Source organism: Balaenoptera musculus, chromosome 7 (genome assembly GCF_009873245.2).
Source record: "Balaenoptera musculus isolate JJ_BM4_2016_0621 chromosome 7, mBalMus1.pri.v3, whole genome shotgun sequence".
Lineage (NCBI taxonomy): Eukaryota > Metazoa > Chordata > Mammalia > Artiodactyla > Balaenopteridae > Balaenoptera > Balaenoptera musculus.
In genome coordinates, this window is record NC_045791.1 from 82265642 (window position 1) to 82287987 (window position 22346).

Below are 22346 nucleotides of genomic sequence, written 5' to 3' on the forward strand. Positions count from 1 at the left end.
TTTGCATCTTTCTGGGTACCTATACCATCCCCAATTCATCTACCTTATTTTCATTTTCATGTATTTATTTATTTTTAGTAGCAGTGACCTTTTTCATTTTGGACTGGGATTACGATAAGCCTGACCATGGTCCCAGTTCCCAAGCACCCGAATTATTGGCACTCCAGCTATGTAACTAGACACTCCATGCTGTACTGCAGCCAGAAAAATTTGTGAAAGGGCATTCTATAGAGTGATATTTCTTCTGCAACTTGAATTAAATATAATTGAGGGTTTTAGGCTTTCCTCCTTTAACACTTATATTAATGGACTCAGCCATTCAGGTGATTAGTAAGACCGAATGTCTTTCCTTAAGAAAGCAAGTGTGGATTTACATTAGCAACTCTAGGACTTTGGTCTGGCAGAATCTGCTTTGATTTGTTCACAGAAGTCTCCTTGGCAGGCTGCACTGTGCATGGGGATAGGAGTGCAGGCTTTCAAAGGCTCCTGCTTGGGTTTGAATCTCATTTTACCACATATTAGGTGTGCGAACAGGACCAACCTTCTCTGTTTCCTTAGCTATGCAGTGAGGTAAAAGACATCCTCAAGCTTTGAATTGTTTGAATAGCTGTGAAGACTAGCAAAGCACTTAGAATTGTGCCTGATGCTTGGTAAGCTCTTGATGAGGTTTAGCTATGATTATTTTTCCCACAAATGGTAGCACGTACTAGCTGTGGTAATGGAGGTGGTGGTGAAGTGGACGTCTGATCAGCTCTTTCTGATAAGACATCTTAATTAATTCCTCGTTATGCTAGACCAAGGTGAGAAGAAACCATTTAATATGGGTAACTTCCCTATAGATATATAATATGTTCATACCGTGATAGTTAACGAAGTATATCATTTGTTTCCAGGGCACGTTTTACATATCTTATACCACAGAAATTAGTTGTATATCTCAGGGCTATAGGTAGGTGCTATCACTAATGGTCATGTGGTCCTCTCTGGTGGTGGAACCATGGACAGCATGACCTCCAGCAACATGATGAATTTGCATCCTGTGATGCTGAGTGTAGCCAAGGCTTTTTATTCTGTGTGCTATTTGGGATGTGAAGAAGACGTCAAGAAACTGGCTTTCTGCGAGAGTGTTTAAATATCATTCATTCCACTGAGAGAAAATGACAGACATTTTAGATGCAGGAGAAAGATTAAATGCATTTGGTGGAACCAGCAGCACTAAAAAGGGCTGCATCTTTGTTTTGTTGCTGTTTATCTTCTCCCCAGCAGCGGAATATTGAGCTTCCACAGGCTGTGATTCAGGTATTAATGCCGAGTTAGGTCGGGCAAGAGTGTGTTCAGTCTGTGACACTTAGATAGCAAAGGCAAACTGCTCACGGCCATTTGTCAGGAGTTCCTGTGTGCCAGTGATTGCATGCTTGTGGCTCATAATCAGGATGATTCACAGCAACCATTAGATGGGCTTACTGGGGCTGTGTTTTCCTTTTGGACTGCTGTCATTGCCAGAAATGTCAGCATTTCTCCTGCAGACCTGCCCGTTTGACATATGCACAGTGCCCTTTCCTTGGGCTGGAAAGCTTGCTGCTAACATCATGGGTGACTTTTATTATCCTGAAGGAGTTGTCTCCCACCAGTCCCTTGGAGAAGAAATTGGAATAAATGCTCTGTTGTTTTTTTCTTAAGTGATACTCTGGGACTGTTGACAGAATTTGTGCCACAGTGTTCTCTCGGGAAGCCTGGTTTCCAGATTCCCTGCCTTGGTTTAACTACGCACACACTTGAGAATCAGCCACGCGATGTCATGGTATTGGCTTTTCTGTATCCGTGGAACTGGATCCATGGTCTGGATTACTGTTGAGCAGACGTGTAAAATGCCAAGAGTGTCTCTGGGTTTAATACCAGCCCATCTCTGAGATCCAAGGGTGCCCCCTCTCCCATCCCTCGACACACATATGCTTTGTATCTGACCTTATACGTTGAATCAGCAACTGGTATTTCTGATACTTCATTTAATTCTGTGTATCCTGGTTCAGGCTCACCTACATCCCTGCATGATTTCTCAACCGACACCTGTCCCAACTCTGAATTATTTACTTAATTTAACAGGCATCCGTGCAGTACCCACAGTATGCTAGAGTCTGGGCATACAGCGGTAAAAAGCTGTACAAGTCTCAGCTCTCAAAAAGCTTCCATCCTGGCTGAGTCAGTAATTACACATGTAAACAAATGATAATATCATTGCAACAAAGAAAATTAAACAAATTAAAGGAACTCTGAGAGGACTGCTCTTAGAGGAGAGGGAGCGTTCAGAACAGAGGGATCAGCTAGCGCGAAGGCTCTAGGGCAGTCTGGATGCATCAGGGAAGATCCAGAGCCAAAAACGAGGCCAGGTAGCTGGAGTGTAGTGAGCAAGGGGGGGGTGGGGGGGAGTCCGGTGAGAGAAAAGGCCAGATCACCTAGAGTCTTGTAGGTCTTGGGAAAGAGTTAATTTTATTCTAATGGAGAAATGAGGCCTGGAAGCAGGATAGTGCTAAAATCTGATTTACTTTACGTCCCTGTTTCCGCCTCTTTGACTGAAGCCCAGCCTCCGGTGCCAGAGTACTAGCCCCTATCCCAGCTTCTGCCTAGGGGTTTGGTATTTAGCTTTAAAAATGTTCACACATACGTGTGTACTTGGTTCTCCTTGTTTTGCTGTGTCTAAAATGTGAACCAGCTTTGCTTCAGGTATCAGAGCGTTCCTCCACTATCTACCATCCTCCACCACCACTCACAGCCCCTCCTGTCGGGAGCATTCTCTTCTCCCGGGGGCAGAGGTAACCCCTCCTGCTCTGCGGCGTCTCTGTGCCTGGTCCCCACCACTTCTCTTACTCTTCTTACCCTGTCCTGTGAGTCTCCTTTCCTATGGGCTGGGAGCTCATCTCAGGCGGTGCCCTTGTTTTATTCCTCTAAGTTTTTTCCCAACTTCTACTTCAGTGCCTTGAACATAGTAGGAGATGCATGCATGCACGGATGGATGGATGGGTGGGTGAATACCCACTAAGAGATTACTTACTAAAATGTCACATCTCCCGGGAAGACCTCTCCAGCAGCTATTAGTATAGTTCTCCCTCTTGGCTCCTACAGCACTTTGCAGTGACTGCTTGGATATCTTTAGTGACACTGTCTCATGCATTATTGTGTACAAGTCAGTCTCTTCAGAACCCTTTGGGGGTCAAGGACTATGTCATACTCATCTTTGTTTCCACAGGATTTAGCACAGTTCCTAGAACTTAGCAAGTTTCCAATAAATGCCTATACAAAATAAATGTTGAACAGGATATAAACCTCCAAAAACAGACGGACTCTAGAAATAGGTTATCAGACTCACTCCTGGGCTAGATGTGTTTCCTTAAGGAGTTTGTAATCCCGCAGAGACTTCCCAAGTCAGTCCGATTTAGAGGTTTTTTTCTTTTCTTTTTTTCTTTCAAGTAATTTTGACCATGACTCAAAGCAAAAAAAAAAAAAAGCATTTTACATTGCAACCCAGCAAACACATGTGGTATAACTCTCCTATAAAACAAAGCATAGCTTTACTATGTGTAACACAATCTGTTATTTTCTATACCATCCATGATTTGAAATGCTGATTATGACCCCTTAAACTGATTTCAAGACTCACGAATGAGTTGTATCCTACACAGTCAGAAAATCCTGCTTTCAAGGATCAAGAGATTTTCCTGAGATGGATTTCAGAGAAAGCAACATGAACTCTACTGGCTCATGTTGAATATTTGCCCAAAACTAGCAGTGACCATGTGGTACACAAATAAAAAATGCTGTCATTGACAAACAGTCTGTGTACTGTGGGAGAGCCATTGTCATATAGAATGAAATTGTTTTGAATGATGGAAAGTTAGCAGATGTAGGTCTCCTAGTCATTCAGTCCACCATATTTCTACGCAACATTGTGAACGTTTTAGGTAAATGTGTTGCTTCTAAAATGAAACCATGGGCCCACTGAGATGTAGGGAACTTACCATTTCCTCTGCCAATATGTTTATATAAATATTGCCATCGTTAAGTGTGCTCAAATAGCAGAACTATTTCAGTCTTTTTATCTCTTTAAAACTAATTTAAATCTGAGCGTTAAAAGACTGTTTGATACCATATGTTTGTTTTAGATAGGAAACGAAATCTATTCTAAACATAAGGGTTTATGAAATCTGTATTCTGAACATAAAGGCTTATGAAATTAGTATATAGGCTGTGGTAGATTACTTCATGATCACAGCTTCCTCCCATCTTAGTATGTATGACCTTTTGTAATGTGACTTTGCTACTGCTCCCATTCAGAGGGAGGGTGTGTTTCCTTACCCCTTGCTAAAATGTGTTCTCATATGCTTTGCTAAGAATCCAACATTTGCTGGGTAATAAGTCTTTTTATTGTGGTGTGTAAGTCTAGTCTGAAATTGATGGGTTTTCTATTCAAAGACCATTTAAAAGCTACTTTTGAAAATGCCCAGGAGCTATGGACAAGGAGTGTCTCAGGCCTTTTGTAAAACTGTTGGATAGTCTTCAAGAATACAAACAAAGACGGTCACAAACTGGAAAGATACCCATCATACATCCCGTATAGCTGTGTACACGGAAGGAACACATTAAATGATTTAGCAACGCCACCAGCATAGCTGAGCAGTCATCCTATTTCATTTTGAGGCCCAAATACCTCATCTGTGGAAGCAACCTGCATGTGTACACATGTGTATGTTTTCTAATCTAGCTAGATAACATAGTATTGGATGACCTAGACAAGCATAGTACAAAAACAGTTCTGATAGCGTCCTTTCATGTATAGCTTATAAGGGCAATTCCTCCTTTTCTGTGTCAGCTTTTTTTGGAAAACAGCACTGTGTATTGGTCTGCTTGCCCTGAGAAGACCTGGAGGTGAGATTATGATCCTTCCTCTCAAATTAATGGAGGCTTGTCTCAGGAGCCATTTGACAAGTTCAAATACTGGCTGATTTAGATACTGGCCTCTTATCAGCACCTGCAAGTTAATGCTTTTCATAGGTTGGAGGTCTGTGTTAAGTTTTGTTATCAGATTCCCTCCAATCTTGGTAGATTATGCTTTAATTTGCTATTCTGTGACTTCTTATCATTATTGTCTATTTCATGCTATTCAGTTATAATAAATACTAACCTAATATAATGCAGTACTTATGGATATAATGGGCTTGTGACATAAGCTGGGTAAAACAGGTATCACCTTCAAGTTAATAAACATTTCACATTCTGGCATAATTTGGTTTATTCCTAGGACTTGTGCAAAAAAAAAAAAAAGTGTTAAAGACTTACTTGTTCTATCATTTATAATAACCATAGATATTCAATCTTTGGCCTATTCTTTTTTTAAATATTTTTAAAAATTTGTTTATTTAATTTATTTATTTTTGGCTGCGTTGGGTCTTCGTTGCTGCACGGGGGCTTTCTCTAGTTGCAGCGAGCAGGGGCTACTCTTCATTGTAGTGTGCAGTCTTCTCATTGCAGTGGCTTCTCTTGTTGTGGAGCACAGGCTCTAGGCATGCAGGCTTCAGTAGTTGTGGCACGCAGGCTCAGTAGTTGTGGCGCACGGGCTTAATGGTTCCGCGGCATGTGGGATCTTCCCAGACCAGGGATCGAACCTGTGTCCGCTGTATTGGCAGGTGGATTCTTAACCACTGCACCACCAGGGAAGTCCCTGGCCTATTCTTTTAATTGATTGAAACCCAGTCATTACTGTGACTCTCAAAAATCCATTTGTAGAAAATAGTTTAAATTCAAACCAAACTCTGTATTTCCCATTCTTAGGATTAGCAGGCCCTCTGTGTTCAAACATCTTTTCCTTGAAAGCTAGAACTTTAATGCTGTTAGCAAGAGTAGTTTGCCCCTTCTCTTGAAGAATCATAGAAACATAATCTAGTTTTGTACCTGTGGCCTTTGAATTTTGATGCATGTTGAATCTGATGTCAGGAGTTACACAGAAAAGTCAGTAATGATCCGTGGATCATTGCCTCACTATGCCACTGGGTGAATTAGTCTGCTCGTGTGATGTGCTCCAGCTTGTGTAATGGACCTATTTAGTAGCAAGACAGCAGCCATATGAAACACCTGGGTGGTCTTCAGGGTACTTTCAAGTGGATTAGATTTCAGTTATCTAATGTGAAGTCACAAAGGTTTGGACAGCTGGGGCCAGTTCCACATCATGAGGAGACTATGACCCCTTGCCTACTGGATGCATAAGGTAAAAGGTACCTGAGGTCACTGCTGAGCCCTGGGCTCCAGGAGTAGCTGTGTGTCAGCCAGGGAGGTCTCAAACCACAGTCACAAATGTTGGAAAAGTCTCCATGCAAGACAAGACAGGAGAAAGTCAGATTTTCCTCTGGCACTTTTATTAGACATGTTCCCTTTCAGGGGAGCCCAGTTTCTATGTTTTCTGGATTGAGCTTCTGTTGATTGACTTGTTTAGAATCGTAAGTGCTATTAAGTAGAAACCATGCCTTCCCCATCAGAGGAATTAAGGCCCTGAGAGGCATTAGGTCCCTATGCTACAACACAGAAGACAGCATTTGGGGCATAGAGGCATTGGCATAAAACCATCTTTTGAGTGTTCCTAAGAGATAACAGTGGCTCCATAATTCCCGACTTTTTCCAGTCCTTCCAGGGACTTTGAATGCTCCAATAAAATGTAATGATCAAAGGTTTCAAATGCAGCTGATAAATCATATAGATTTGTGCCCAGGATGCCTTAAATTGACTTATGGATGTTTCTCATCTATCATGAAGGAGTTGGTGATTTGAATTTGGTACTTTGATGTTGCCAGTAATTGTTTACAACTGCAGCTCAACGGCCTGAAGGCATTGCTTGATTTTTCCCTTTCTCATCTTGTAAAGAACTAGTGAAGTAGTCTTTCAGAGGCTGTTTTCAACTCAGTGGGAGCTGTGGCCTAAAATCTAGGACAAAAGAAAGGTTCCATAAACACTTCCTACAGACCAATATCACTGCCCTAATGAACCATCCCAAATGTGCTCCACGCTGAATCAAACAGTCCTCCCAAGTCCAAACCTCCTCCACTGGACACATATCCAAATACACTTTATGGTTTTTATAGGGGAATTACTAAAGAAACCATTTGGAAAAGATAACTCCGCTTAATCTTTTAGTCAACATGTTTCATATATTTATAATCTACAAATGTCTTTCCAAAATGTATTTTAATCAGTTCTTCAGTATTTGAAAAAAAATGCTGTAGATGGTCTCCCTTTGGAAGCCTCAGTGTTATTCAAATGAGATTAAAGTAAAACTCTCCCATTTTAAGACCTTCTAATAATGTTCTTCTAACCAGATCACTCAGTCACTTTCACCTCTAGTTACTTGGATCATGCCTGTTTTATAGCTGAGCAAATACTATCAGTATCTGTGCAAGGATATCCATCTCTGGCCTCTAAAATCATATGCCCCTCTGCCTACTATAAATATCTGAGTCATCATTTTATACCAGTTTATCAATTCATATACGTTACACATTTCAAAATTCTGTTTAAAAGTCAACTCTCCCAAAGAATCTTTTCAAGTAAACTCAACTATTTTCCTTCTACTTCTTCCATAGGTTGCCATAAATCTTATGAACACAGATTATTCATAAATATCAAGGATGTAAGACTGTAAACTAGAGAAAACTGAAAGATCAACTGACCAGGCAATAGATCCCTTTGTAAACTACGGTAACTGATAAGATTGTAGTTAATATTTTAGAGCCTCTACTGGAATTATTTAACATTGGTGTTGATGTCACTTTTATGCTCATTAATCATTAAGTTGCAAGGGCGATAACATATGCTGCATTAGTGTGATAGTGTTTGCTTTAAAATAAATGTTGATGCTGAAGAAAAAAAGTGTTAGGTGAAGTGAAACAAACCTGACAGTAGCAATTTATTTACTTATTGGGGGCATAGACCCCTTTCATGAACCAAAAAAATTCCCTTGTCTGAGACATTTCAGAATCCAAAGATTTCTGAATTTAGAGGTTGATCTTTGTTCCTCTTACTGTGTTTAGTTCAATTCAGCAGGCATCTGTCAAGTACCCACTCTGCTAGGGATCCTAAGTGATTGACTAGGGTGAATTGCTTGCTCTCAAAGAGCTTACAATGTAATGTTGCCCTACCTTACTCTCCTCCCCATCACTTTCTCTCTCTCTCTCTCATATTCCTGTTTAAGAACTTGCTTTATCCCTATCTGTCTTAAATGCCCACATTTATTTGTGTACGTGTTTATTATCTGCCTTCCTTCAGCTATTTACAAGCACTACAAGATTAAGACCTTTGTGTGTTGTTGTATCCAGAATGCCTAGAAGACTACCTAGTATATTTTAGGCATTAAATGAATAAATTAAGGGGAGACAAGAAAAAATACACCTTTACAGATAAGACAAAGCAGGATGTGACATACCTTAAAAAAGCACAGAAGCAGATCCACATTTTGTAGGGCTTTCAAGTATGAAACTTGGGGAGATTACTATTTAAGAAAAGGAACATAGATTTTACATACAAAAGTATAAATGACTGCTAATTCAAAATGAGAAAAAATTCCAACAATTTTTAAAAAATTAATAAAGCTAATATACTAAAGATGTCAGAAAATATGAAAAAATATTTTATTAATGATATATTAATTGACTATATCTGAAATAATGCTTAAAATAACTTGCTTTTTCCTACAGTTTTGACTGCATAATCTTTAATCATCTCTTCATATGCAAGATTTTTTTATACACTGAATAAACAGATAATTCAGTCTTGGCTGTAGTATAGTAATAAAAATGTTTTTTGTTTAAATAGTATATGTGATATATAAACATGGGGCTGCACACATGCATTCTTGTAATCTGTGAAATGGCTACAGGTTTGTGTCTTACTAGCATAGGAGTTTTAATTCTATGCTACGTTTTCAAATATATTCCATACAGAAGAGGACTTCCCATTTGTCAAGATATCAGCGAGAACTGAATTATCTGATTACTGAATTACATATAATTTTATACATGGAGTGAGTGAATTTTCCTTAGACTAGCTCCTGGCTTTAGACATTTCAAGTCTTATCTTCCAGCACCCACACTCTTCCAATGCTGGGTGCAAAAAGAGCACAGTCATTTCATTATGTCACCTGGCCTTGTACTTTGGTATCATGAAGCTGGATAAACCAACATAGTGGGTAAGCGGGATATACCTGTATTCCTCTAAGAGGACTAGCATAGAACTATACATAGAAGTGTCTGTAAACCACACAAATATATAGAGTCCACTTTATTCAGATGAAATGTATCTTCAACTCACTTAACTGAACCTGGAAATGTTCTTGGCCACTCTAGGTTCACCCAACAGAAGGGACAGTATGCTGGAGGGGACATCAGAGTTGAAAGAGATAACAGAATTAACCTATTGCGATTAAACTATTTACTTAGGTAAAATTTACAAAGTCATAGAATCATGTGCTCATGTTGCTAAGGTTCTACCTGGGAGCTTGTGAGGGGCCCTGAAGTTAGGCTTCATTAGCCCCACAGCAAATCCGTATCTAGATGTTGCAAGGAAGTAGAGATCTTTATACCTTCAAGGATGGACAGGATTACAACTGATGGCAGTAGTAGAGAATGATAATTTAGGGGGTAGAAACAGCATGCACGCTGAGGTCAGAGTCTGCAAGACATTTTTAGGCAATGACACGTAGTCCCGTTTGGCAGATAGTGTATGGCAAAGAATGCAGTGCAAGATGTAATCTGAGAGGTAGACTGGGGGAAACCCATTAGGTCCTTGAATGCCAGAACAAGAAATGGGTGGTTAATATGCATGTCTCAGATCCCTTCCATTCACCTCTATGATTCTGGATCCTTTAGTTGGAGTCATTAATTCAGGTATCTTTACTTGTTTGTTAATGTTTTGTGCTTTTTCTAGAGTGCATACCTTTCAGAGACCAGGGCCTTTGCGTCTGTTGAACCTTCACTGTAACTTGTCATTGTTCCTTTATTTAAATCGTTTGAATTTACTCTTAACCTAAAGTGACCACTTTTGAATCTCTTCCATTGGCGTTGCCAAAATACAGTGTGCTTTGTCCTTTTATTGCTTGTCATTGTTCTTAATATAACACTTGAGACGTAGTGCATGTCTAAGACTTGGCATTAACTGACTTTCAATAGCATGAGAAAATTGATATTGCGATGTGGTTTAAACAATATGAAAAACTGTAGATTTGTATATATCAACTGGATAAAATGTGAACACTTCAATAGGAGAAAAAGCATATACCCTCAGGAATGTGGCAACAATATACTTCGAATTGGAGGCATAACAATCTTCAGAGAAAAGTATAATTCCCGGTAAAAGTCAGTTACAAACCTCTTCACTTGTTTTTATAGCAGTGGCACTCCAATTTAAGCAGCTTTCCAAATACTAAAAGATATCTTATCATGTGTCTGCTCATTCATTATTATTGTGTTGCTAGACTGTTCTGTGAATTGCTCGTGTTTGTTCTATCGTGTGTTGAACAGGCTTTTCTGGGGTTTTACAATCCAAAATAAAAGAAATACAACACTGTTAGTCAACTTGAACTTCTTTGCTCCTTTAATGGCAATACTGGGAGTCTCTTTTCTAATGGAGTGATATTTAAGAGTAAAGTATTTGGACAGCTAAAATTCTGCTAAAATGTGACTTGGTTTCTCTCATGTGGTTTTTCCATCACGGTGTCAGAAAGCATGTCACAGCTGCTATATTCATCACAGGCCAGGCACCAGACCTGGTCAGGCACTCCTGTAGTGAAAGTGATCTCTTCTCCGGTACTTTACCATAAATTGCGTTGCTATTGATATCATTACCAATTTGTTTTTATAGGTCTCCAGGTTTCAGTGAAGGGGAGTTTGTTAGGCATCAGTGGAAAAGCCCTATCTCATGCCCACGAAACACACACACACACACACACACACACACACACACACACACACACACACACACACACACACACACACACACACACACACACACACACAACCTAGTTGTCTCCAAAAGCAAATGATGTACCACTTTCACTAATCTCTCTCTTTTTTTTAATTGAGGTATTTGAGGGTTAATAGGAAAAGGATATTTAAATCATTTACAAGAGAGACCATGCCCTCTGAGAGAGGTGCTGGTAGGCCTTGACTAGTGGAGTCAAGCATCTTGCCAGATATGCCCATGTGACTATGGGTTGATATTCACCTTTTAGTTATTCATTTCCCAGCACCCTTTCATTTTATCTTCCTATCTGAGTCTTTCTATCTGCTGAACTTTTTCGATGAAAAGAATTGCTACCACATTGAAGAGACATCATTCCCATTACTTCCATGCGCTCACGCATGTAAAGATGTGACCCCACAATGGAAAAGTGTCACGTGGATAAAACTGGAGTAGAAATCAAGTCCAAAAGACTTAGGAACTTAATTTCTCTGGACTTCAATTTCCTTATTGGCTCTATAACTCACAGAACTGTCTCTTTTCAGATCTGGAAGGGCCTTTGGTATAGCTTATCCAACATGCTTCCTTAGTTAACGTGGAGGACTTGGACTCTGGGGTACAACTCAGCTGTCTCCTGGGGGCCACGTAGTGCCAGGCCCACCTTTAGAAGGCAGGTTTCCTCACACTCGCTCTCTTTGCACCGTATATCTGAAGGACATCTCCATACTGTAACGCCAAATGCATTCAACAAGTGTTGAAGTGCAAGATAATTAAAAGGCATTCTTCCAGGTACTGACTAGGTACAAAGTCTGTTATGGAAATGTACTGTATGAAACCGAGATGCAGCTAATGCATCCTGTTAATATCATTAATATACTACTAATATTGCTTAACTGGCAGAGCATTTCTTTTGCTATTTATCTCTTTTTAAGTCCATAAATATGTTAACCATCTGCAATGCATTTTCATCATCAAGTGAAATATTTACCAGTTGAGGTGTATTGCAACAGCCTTTTCCCCCATCTAGATTTATTTTGTTGTCTATCTTAAGTGTAAGTAGCATTGGAAGGAGAGTGTGTTTTCTTTCTTCAAACTAGGTATTTTGGTGACCTGCTAATTCAGTAGCACAGAAGTAATCCTTCAGAGCAAAGGAAAACTGAATCTCTACAAAGACCAGCCTTTACCTCTCTTTGCACAAAAATAGTTTATCATGTTAACTCCAGTTCCTTTCTCCTCCCTTCCGCCCCACCTTTCCTCTAGGCTCACCTCTGTGGCTCTGTTAACCACACGTCATTCTAGATACACTCTGAAAATCCTCTGAAGATTCTTTGGGAATATAAAATTCTGGTTTTCTCATTAGTTTGCATGCAGTGCCTTTTGGAGGCCCGTGCTGATTCTTCCTGTTTTTCTTTGTTTACCTTGTGTTTGTCTCCATCACTCATTCTGAAAGCCAATAGGATTTCCAGTATGAACTTCATACTCACCTTTATGAATGCCCGAAAATCTAGTCTTTAATTTCTCATGCATATCAAGACATCTTAGATTAAAAGCAAATCATTCTAACCTTCAGTGGGCGAAGATTCATGTTTTTTGTTTTTTGCTGTTGTTGTTGTTTTTCTGAAACAAATCATAACAGTTGCTAAAACTTCCCTATTGCTTGTTCTTCCTCAAGCAAGAAATATAAGAATGGTTTTAGGTTTCTTTTGGACGCTCCCTCTCATTTGCTTTGTATGTCATTGAACTTAGTCAGTGAACTTAGTCATTGCTAAGTTCTCCTGTGTCCTTCTCTAATTTCTTACTCCATTTTTGCCTGTGACTGCTGAGTCCCTCTTTCTTCACATCGCCCTTCCAGCCTCTTCGTGCTTGGGGCCTCCCAGTTCTCACAGAATGCCTTGTCAATGTCTTAACTGGGACCCCCTAAAGCTTTCCAGGTGTCAGTCACCCTAGGATGAAATAGCATCAGTATTGATGACAAGCTGCCCCTTTGATTTTGCTCAGGAGAATCATTAACCATTCTTAAATAAATCCCTGCTCCTACTCACCATACAACTTAGAACTTGTGCCTGTGTGACATTTGACACGGGACTCATGTTTAAAACCATTGTTTGTTTTCTCTGCCCACTGCATCGTGATATGGATGATTCTTCTGGGTCTTGGTTTCAGTCTCTATAACTGCCTGTCTTTCTGAGGCATCTTTCAAAACCCCCCAAACAGAATTTCATATATAACACATCATCTGGCATTTAAGCTGATTTCTTCCCAAGCACATCCTCTAAACGGGGAAGGCAATCCCTCCAGGGGTGTGTGTGTGCACCATTTATACCAAAGAGACAGCAACCTTTGTTTATATAGATAACACCTTAAATTTGTGTTGGCCTTTATATCTTGCATGATTCATTGCTGTGGCAATCTGAGCCTTTTAACTAGCTGGTGCCTCTTTAAAAATTCTTTTCCCCAAACTGGATTAGGTGACCCTCCTCTGGGCTCCCTTCGTTATTGGGTTCTCCAATAAGCCATACCTAACTCCCCTGGAACACTACATTGGGACCTACTTTTCTGTATACTGAAGTGTTTCTTGTCCCATCTCCTTCTTTAAAAGATATGCTTAGACTAAGCACCATGATTATTCACCTTAATGTTGTCCTCCCCTTGTATAGGCTGATGCATAGTGGGGCCTCAAATATTTAACTGAGTGGGAAAACATAATGCAGTTGTATAAGACTTTATGCTTTAGTCTTAATATTTCTTATTTTATTTGGGCTCTGCAACCAGTGGCTTTTAAACTATGATATCAAGGAATAATACTGTTCCTTGAGCTGAATTGAGGGCTTTTGCTTCTAAAATCTAATGAGCCTTTTCTCAGTTAGCTGAAAAATACCAATGGGTAGTATTTTTTCCCCATTTTTGAACTTCCTTTCCACCTCATCATTTTTTTCTTAGAAGTTTAGATTTGTATAGTTAGGCTACACCTGATTTTACACAGAATTATGTTTTACTATTTTCATTTACATAGTATTCCAAGAAAATGCACTTGACTTTCAGGAGTTCAGCTTTTTGAGCAGATAAGGTAACACTGCTCACAACATTAGCAAGTGCTATAACCTCCTTTTTCTTGTGTATGTGTGTGTATGTGGGGAGGAAGTGGTTCCTGTGTGAAAGTTAGATATTGGACAGTACCATGTCTCATGCATGTCTTATTTTATTTCAGCTGTCCATCAATTCTGTGATCTGATGTTATCAGGCTATAAATGATGGGACTAGATCACAAAGCAGTCCAGTGTCACAGAGCAAGGAGAGGTGAAGTTCAGTCTATTTGATTCCAAAGCCCAGGTCCTCTCCACTGTCCCGACACTGTAGTTCTTAGTGTCTGACCTTTACTGTTAGGTTATAAACTCCTTCAGCGCAGAGGTTATATCTTATGTACACCCCCTTGTCCCCCACCCCCAGGAGTTTCCAAAAACCAAATGTAGTTGTCTCCCTCTCATTTCAGCCTGATGTGCCTTTTACCCTATTATATATATATATATCTCCAAGGATTTGCCCAGATCATCTTCAGTACTTCTGATTACTTGCTTTCTCTTATACAGTAGGATGTATCTTTCCTTGTCTTTAAAGTGTAACTCAGTCTCACCTTCAAATGGGGCTTGGAATTTAAAAATTAGATTTTAAATCACCATGTGAAAGGTTGCTTAAAACTCTCTGAGATAGCAGTTCCTATTTAAAGGTGCTCATTGGAGACAGCCAAGGAGAAATTAGGTGAATCAACAGGAGACATTTAAGTACGGAATACAGAAAAGTAGAGGAAAACAAAACTTATTCCTGATGAGTTGGCAGTACGTTTAAAAATGACATACAGATGGCCAAGAGGCACATGAAAAGATGCTCAACATTGTTAATTACTAGAGAAATGCAAATCAAAACTACAATGAGGTATCACCTCACACCAGTCAAAATGGCCATCATCAAAAAAATCCACAAACAATAAATGCTGGAGAGGGTGTGGAGAAAAGGGAACCCCCCTACACTGTTGGTGGGAATGTAAATTGGTGCAGCCACTATGGAGAACAGTATGGAGGTTCCTTGAAAAACTAAAAATAGAGCTACCATATGAGCCGGCAGTTACACTCCTGGGCATATAGGAAAACATGGTCTGAAAGGATGCATGCACCCCAGTGTTCATTCCAGCACTGTTTACAATAGCCAAGATATGGAAACAACCTAAATGTCCATCACCAGAGGAATGGATAAAGAAGATGTGGGACATCTATACAAATGGAATATTACTCAGCCATTAAAAAGAATGAAATAATGCCATTTGCAGCAACATGGATGGACCTAGAGATTATCATACTGAGTGAAGTAAGTCAGACAGAGAAACAGAAATATCGTATGATATCCCTTATATGAAGAATCTAAAAAGAAATGATACAAATGAACTTATTTACAAAACAGGAACAGATTCACAGACTTACAGAATGAATTTATGGTTACCAGAGGGGAAGGGTTGGGGGAAGGGATAGTTAGGGAGTTTGGGATTGACATGTACACACTGCTATATTTAAAATGGATAACCAACAAGGACCTACTGTATAGCACAGGGAACTCTGCTCAATGTTATGTGGCAGCCTGGATGGGAGGGGAGTTTGGGGGAGAATGGATACATGTATATGTATGGCTGAATCGCTTTGCTCTGCACCTGAAACAATCACAACATTGTTTTAATCGGCCATACTCCAATATAAAATAAAAAGTTAAAAAAAAAAAAAAAAAAGATCTAGCTGCTTTATAGTTTGTTTGTTTGTTAATGTTCCAAATAGTTGGTCCACTGGTACAAAACTGAACTGTCATCTTCTGGGAGACACCCTATAATACTGTGGCATATTGATTGATTATAGAAATACAAATACATGCTATTATAAAATTATGTTTTAAATAATTTAACATTTTGTTGTTAAAACAGCAGATACTGACAGTAAGTAAAGAGTCAGTCGTGTCTTTAGAGTTGAAGGAAAACTATATAGTGTGGCTTCTTTGAGAAAAATATATTTGTTACCCAAGAATAATCTCTTTCTTTCTCCCTCCTTTTCTCTCTTTCCCCTCACCAACACACACACACACACACATTCTGTATATGTGTATATATATATGTATATATGTATATGACTCAGCTGAAAAAACAACGTAACTGAAATTGTCAGTCACTGAAATATTTATTTCTGTGCCTCTAAATCAACGTATTTTGTGACCTCGGTATCCCATTCGGGTTTAACATGTTTTTTATTTGTTTGTCTTTTTCCAATTTGATATTATTGATTGTTGCAGTGTACTAGTCTGGGTTAAATGCTTGGAAACAAACCAGAGTTTCATGGAGTTGGCCCCATCTTTTTAATTTTAAAGATAATGGGTTGCTTCTGAGGATATTGCGTTTAGACTGGCTGGTTCACTTCGTGTTAATGGTAATTCAGGGGCTTAACCTGAGAGGCTCTTAGTCTTTAGATCACCTGAAGGAGGGAAAAACATACTGGTGTGGAACTGGGACTCTATTGTCTAAGATTTTTTGGTACTTTCTCTTACTTTTACTCCTCTTATTTTTTTGTTTTTTTGTTTGTAATATTTCTTTCAGAGAATAATTGCCAACCATAGAACTATTGGTATGTCACTTGCTTAAGAAATGTTTTAAAATAATACAACTGAATGTATATGCAACACAGAAACAGACTCATGGATATAGAAAACAAACTTGAGGTTACCAAAGCAGAGAGGGAAGTGGAGAGGAGAAAATAAGGGGTACGGGATTAACAGATACACACTAATATATATTTAATAGATAAGCAACAAGGATATACTGTATAGAACAAGGAATTATACCCATTAGCTTGTAATAACCTATAATGGAATAGAATCTGCAAAAACGCTGAATCACTCTTCTGTACACTTGAAACCCACATGATATTGTTAATCAGCTATACTTAAAAAAAGTTTTAGATGGAGGTGGGGAATAATGTAGTGAAGTGTCTATTAATAAAAAATAAATAATGAAATGTGAACTTGGGCTTTATAATACCTTTTGGCATAGTGTTTCCTCCTCAGTAGCTCATTCATTTCTTATTATAAAATGTTATTTTTTAAAAAGCAACTTCTAACTGAATAAGGGTGAAAAGTATTAGCAATTCTATGTTTTGTTCACAGAATAAGGATGTTGTAGCACATAGAAAAATCAGATTTGTAAATAACTTCAAAATGGATTCACTTTTTTTAACTGTACCATATAAAATGAGGTATGAAAAATGTTATTTTAAACTGCAATAGCTCGGGAGTTGGGGAATTACTTTCAGAATATTGATAAACGGGATTGCATTTCTACTGTTTCTTTCTTCCCCAAAGGCACACAAATAAAAAGTTAATTTTTATAAGAGAGCAATTGTTAAGTCACAAACAGATTTTTTGAGAGTTTCTTCTGTAGTGACCAATTGTGTACGAAACAAATTATTTTCAGCCTAATTGCAGGCAGAGTAGTTGGGCCACTCTCTCTGCTAAGGTTGAATTTCATTTGAACTTTCTAATAGTATGATCTGTTTTCAGAATTTAATAACTGACTCAAATATTTAATAATGGAAGCTTTCATTATTAAAAAGAAATCAGGATATATTTTTAGAAGAACTAACTTATTTTCCTTATCAGTTTTATCTACTTTAGGAGAAAAGGAGGAGAATGAAACCAATCTCTTTGTGTACTTAAATAGACATTAATGCTATAACCCCAGCAAATAATTTATTTCAGTGTATATCATCATTCAAAAGAGTTGGGAAGCTCCAAATGGCAGTAATAACTATACTTCTAGCTCTCCTGAATAGCAAATTGCACTGACTGTGTGAACCTCTTCACTTGTCTGCTGGATAATCATTCTTTTTAATACTCAAATATATTTTCTAGACCAGTTTTCGATTGTACACTGTCAACTTTTGCATTGCCTAACAGTTTTCTGTTAAGTAGAATGGCTTGTTTTGAAATGCAAGTGGGGAAAGCTGAGAGCTGAAAGATTTTGTTTCCATGTGTCATTCTATAAATAGATGACAAAAGATCATTAAATGGATTAATTTATAGGCATCCTTAGAAATAGAATGTTTTTACATAAAAGCATGTTGTAAACCTTTTTAATTAAATTGCATTGTACCATGCCCTCTCTTCCCCCCAGGGCATTCTTGACCTCTCACCTCTTATTTTGTCCTACAGGCACTCCGCTGCTGGTGAGGAGAAGCAGTGACCCAGCGCCAAGCCCACCTGCTGATGCCCAGCCAAGCGCTTCACACCCCAGTGGCCAGAGTCTGAAACCTGTTATTCCAGTAGGTATCCTGCCGTTTGCATTCCTAATGAAAGATCAAAGCACCTTACCCATAAACTAACTGGGACTTTGCAGTCTTAAGTAAGTGGATAATTAGAGCTTTTGATAGGATATATAGTGTTATAATAATAACTAGCATCAGCTATTGCTAGTATATAGTTATAGTGATAGCTATTATTTACAGAGCACCTATTATGTGCCTAGGGCTTTACGTTAAGTCATCTATACTTCCACATCAAAGTACAAACATGTTTTTGTCTCCATTTCACTGATTATGAAATTGAGGCAGAAGGAGGTTTAGTGATTTGTCGAAGGTCACAGCTGATAAGTGGCAGAGCCAAGAATTTAACCCAGGTGGTTTGGCTCCAGAACCTACGCTCTTAACCAGTGCACTATACTGTTGGGTTTCCCATCCTTCTCCTTCATAATGCTCCAAGAGATAGTTTATCTATTTTCAGTATGTTAATACAATACAATGCTTTGTGAAGTCATAAGTCATACCATGGTGAATGGTGATAGAGTTTCAAGCTACCAGTATCGTAGACATGTGGTACCAGGACTGGATTTCTCAACATTCAAATTAAGGAAAAATAAAATTATATACCAAAAGTGCTTAAACCTAGGTATACCTATAAATGCTCTACTTAGAATTGAGAAGTTAAGTGGAGAATAGTTTCCTGAAGAGACAATGCCCTCCTTCCATATGGAGCTGTGGGATTTTTCTGCTAAGTCCTGAGTTGCTTTGAAGAATTGTAATTTTGGTTCATCCTCTGAAATAGCCTGAGAGTTAGATTTTGGATAATGGCTGCGTATCACTGCAATAGGTGATCTTCAATAATGTAACCATGGGCTTCCCTGGTGGCGCAGTGGTTGAGAATCTGCCTGCCAATGCAGGGGACACGGGTTCGAGCCCTGGTCTGGGAAGATCCCACATGCCGCGGAGCAACTAGGCCCGTGAGCCACAGTTACTGAGCCTGCGCGCCTGGAGCCTGTGCTCCGCAACAAGAGAGGCCGCGATAGTGAGAGGCCCACGCATGGCGATGAAGAGTGGTCCCCACTTGCCGCAACTAGAGAAAGCCCTCGCACAGAAACGAAGACCCAACACAGCCAAAAGTAAACAAATAAATAAATAAATAAAAATAAAGGAATTCCTTTAAAAAAAAATAATAATAATAATGTAACCATATTTAAAAGTCTCCTAAAAGCAAGTCTCTTCTCCATTTTAAGTCTCACTGTGTATAGTGCCTTCAGAAAAAAAGCAACATTTTTGGTATGTAGAGATGCTAAATGAGCTAAATGGATTCTCCCAGTTTGGTATAAAATATTCTTATCAAGAACCAGTGTTAATATGTGTGAGGTAGGAGTCACCATACTAAATCATGGGGTAATTACTCATAGGTTTGTGGCAATATTTGGGCATGTTTCTTTTGGTAAGCAAGGAAGTGTCCTGAAAGTAGTTTAGATGTCATGTTTTCTCACTTCCCATCCTTTTAAAGAAACATATTTAATGGGACATTACTTTAGTAAAAATCAGGTGTGTGTGTTCTGTTCTAATGATGAGTACAAACAGAACCAGTATGTGGTATGCTGTGTGTGTGTGTGTTTAATGCCCACTGATTGAGACCATGTTAAGCCTGAATATATTGGATTGGAGGAAGAGAAGAACTATAAAAACAAGAGAAGAATTACATAAAAGAGAAAAAACTATAATGTACTGCTTATTTTTGCGACGTTAATACACCCTGAAACAAAAGTGTGATCTGTGTTACCATGATTTACATGCAGAAACCCCACCGATATTAGGTCTGTGTTTCTATCACTTAGGCTCTGTGCTGAGACCAATCGAAAATACAACAATATAGCTTGCCCTAGAGGAAATGAGGGCTACTATCTTTCTGCTAGATTCTGTCTCCTTACCAAAATATGATATTGTTGAGTTCCAAGTTGGGGTATTTGGAGAGGGAGGTATATTATTACTAGCAAAAATGCAAATCCTAATTCAAGAAGAAATGCTGGCACCGAAAATCCTTTTACCTAACCTATGCAAGTTATCAAACATGGGTCAATCCCTATGTATCAACAGTAGAAAGGAAAGCACATTTCCTCCTTCCCTCGCAGAGTTCTCTGTGGGTGATGGAGTTCAGACCTGAGACTCAAAGAAGAGAATCTGGTCCTTGCCTTGCCACAGAATAATGGCACATCCTAGGCTTCTCTTGCCTCAGTTGTAAAATAATCTTCACGCAAACTTTAATCCTTAACGTTACAAGGAACAGGCATTGTACCTTATTTATCTTTCTTTCTCTAGTCCCAAGTACATGGAAGGTGCTCAGTGTATGTGTGTTGGACGCAAGACTAATATTAGTCTGGAAAAAGTCCTAGAAATTCTCAGCAATTACCCAACTTTTCTAACTCACATATTCTCTCTGCTCCCCCAAAGAATCTGCCAGGTGAGTGTTTATCTGCCCTAAGGTCTGGATCACCCCAGGCAAGTGTAAAGTTAGTAAGTGAAGACATTTAGGTGTGTCTATTTTTTACCTAGAAGGAAAATGCAGTTTGCATGTGTGTGTGTTTGTGTGTGTGTATGTATGTATGTATTATAACTCTCTTCCTTTATCCCTGTACATCCTAACTCGTGACCTGGTCAGACCTGATTGTCCAATATCATAGCCACTGGCCACATGTCGCTGTTGAGCATAAGGAATGTATTTTAAGTGTGGCGTGCACACTGGATTTCAAAGATTGAAATATGAAAAAAGTAATGTAAAAGATCTCGTTAATAATTTTGTATTGACTACACATTGAAATGATACTATGTTTGGTAAACTGGATAGAATAAAATATATTTAAATTGTTTTCACCTATTTCTTTTTACTTTAAAAAAACATGGCTACTAAAAAAGTAAAAATTACATCTGTGGTTCACATTCTATTCCTACTGGACAGAGCAGCTCTAGACCAAAGTAAAATTGGAAATAGCACTAATGAAATGGTTTGAGACCCTTGGGAGAAAGTTCTTTGAGTTGCACAATATCTCTGGGATAACAGTATGATTAGGTTTGCCTGGGGCAGTCCTAGTTCATGCCTGTTGTTCTGGCATATTTATTAATAGTGTCCCTGCTAACTCTCAGAGGTGTCCATGTATGGATGATAAATTATGTGGCACCCTACACATAGCCCTCTAGTCACTTGTATTGCTTGCTCAGTGATCAGAGGAGCGGCCTTTCAAGGAAACCATGGGGACATAACAACCACAACTCTTACATGGGAGCACACTGCAGAGAGCGTTCGTGTGGCAGTGACCTGAGCCCAGGTAGTACAGAATCTGAGAATATGGATTCTTCTCGATCTCTCAGATTCCGTAATTCTCCTCGATGCGTCCTCCACTTCAGCGGCACCATACTTGATTCCTATGATTTGACAAGTGATGATGAACTTGGGGAGCATGTGATAATGCACCCACGTAGCAACTAATATGAAAAATAATTGCTTAAAAAGCTCTGTTCAATTGCATTTCATTTCAGTATCCAAGAAGAAAGGCAGTGACAACAAAATTTCCATCTCTTAAACAGAGTGTTCATATGTAAGCAATTCACAGATGGCAGAGCCCCAAGTGGGTTATATTCAGTCATTCCCAAGAAATGAAACTTACTTACAACCCACAGCATAAGAAGCTGTAAGGATGAATATTTGACACATTTGATTATATTGAAATATTGCCTTTAAAACCACAGTTGATGGTTGTTATTTTTAGTTGTACTTCATTAGGCTTGCTATAGGGAGGAGAGTTTTCTCTGATGTCTGGAGATATGTTTTTGAAATGTCGGAAAAGTTGCACTTGTTTTCTGGCTGGTGAAGTTATTACATATTGGTTATTTAAGATGTACACCATCAAACAAGTTGGAGTTTTAAAAAAGGGTTTAAATTAGAAAAATCAGATCCTCTGCAAGCTTCTAATTCTGTGTATACTGCAAAGCCACTAAATCTCAGTATTTGTCACTTAGAGTAACGCCAGA

The 22346-nt window shown here is 38.8% G+C and overlaps 1 protein-coding gene across 1 annotated transcript in view; it reads left to right on the forward strand.

Annotated features, from left to right (window-relative positions):
• PARD3B (par-3 family cell polarity regulator beta) overlaps positions 1 to 22346 on the forward strand; it is a 1042097-nt gene that overhangs the window by 451245 nt on the left and 568506 nt on the right. Inside the window, 1 exon segment of the mRNA XM_036858752.1 lies at positions 18226 to 18335. Within this exon segment, the coding sequence (XP_036714647.1) occupies positions 18226 to 18335 (110 nt within the window).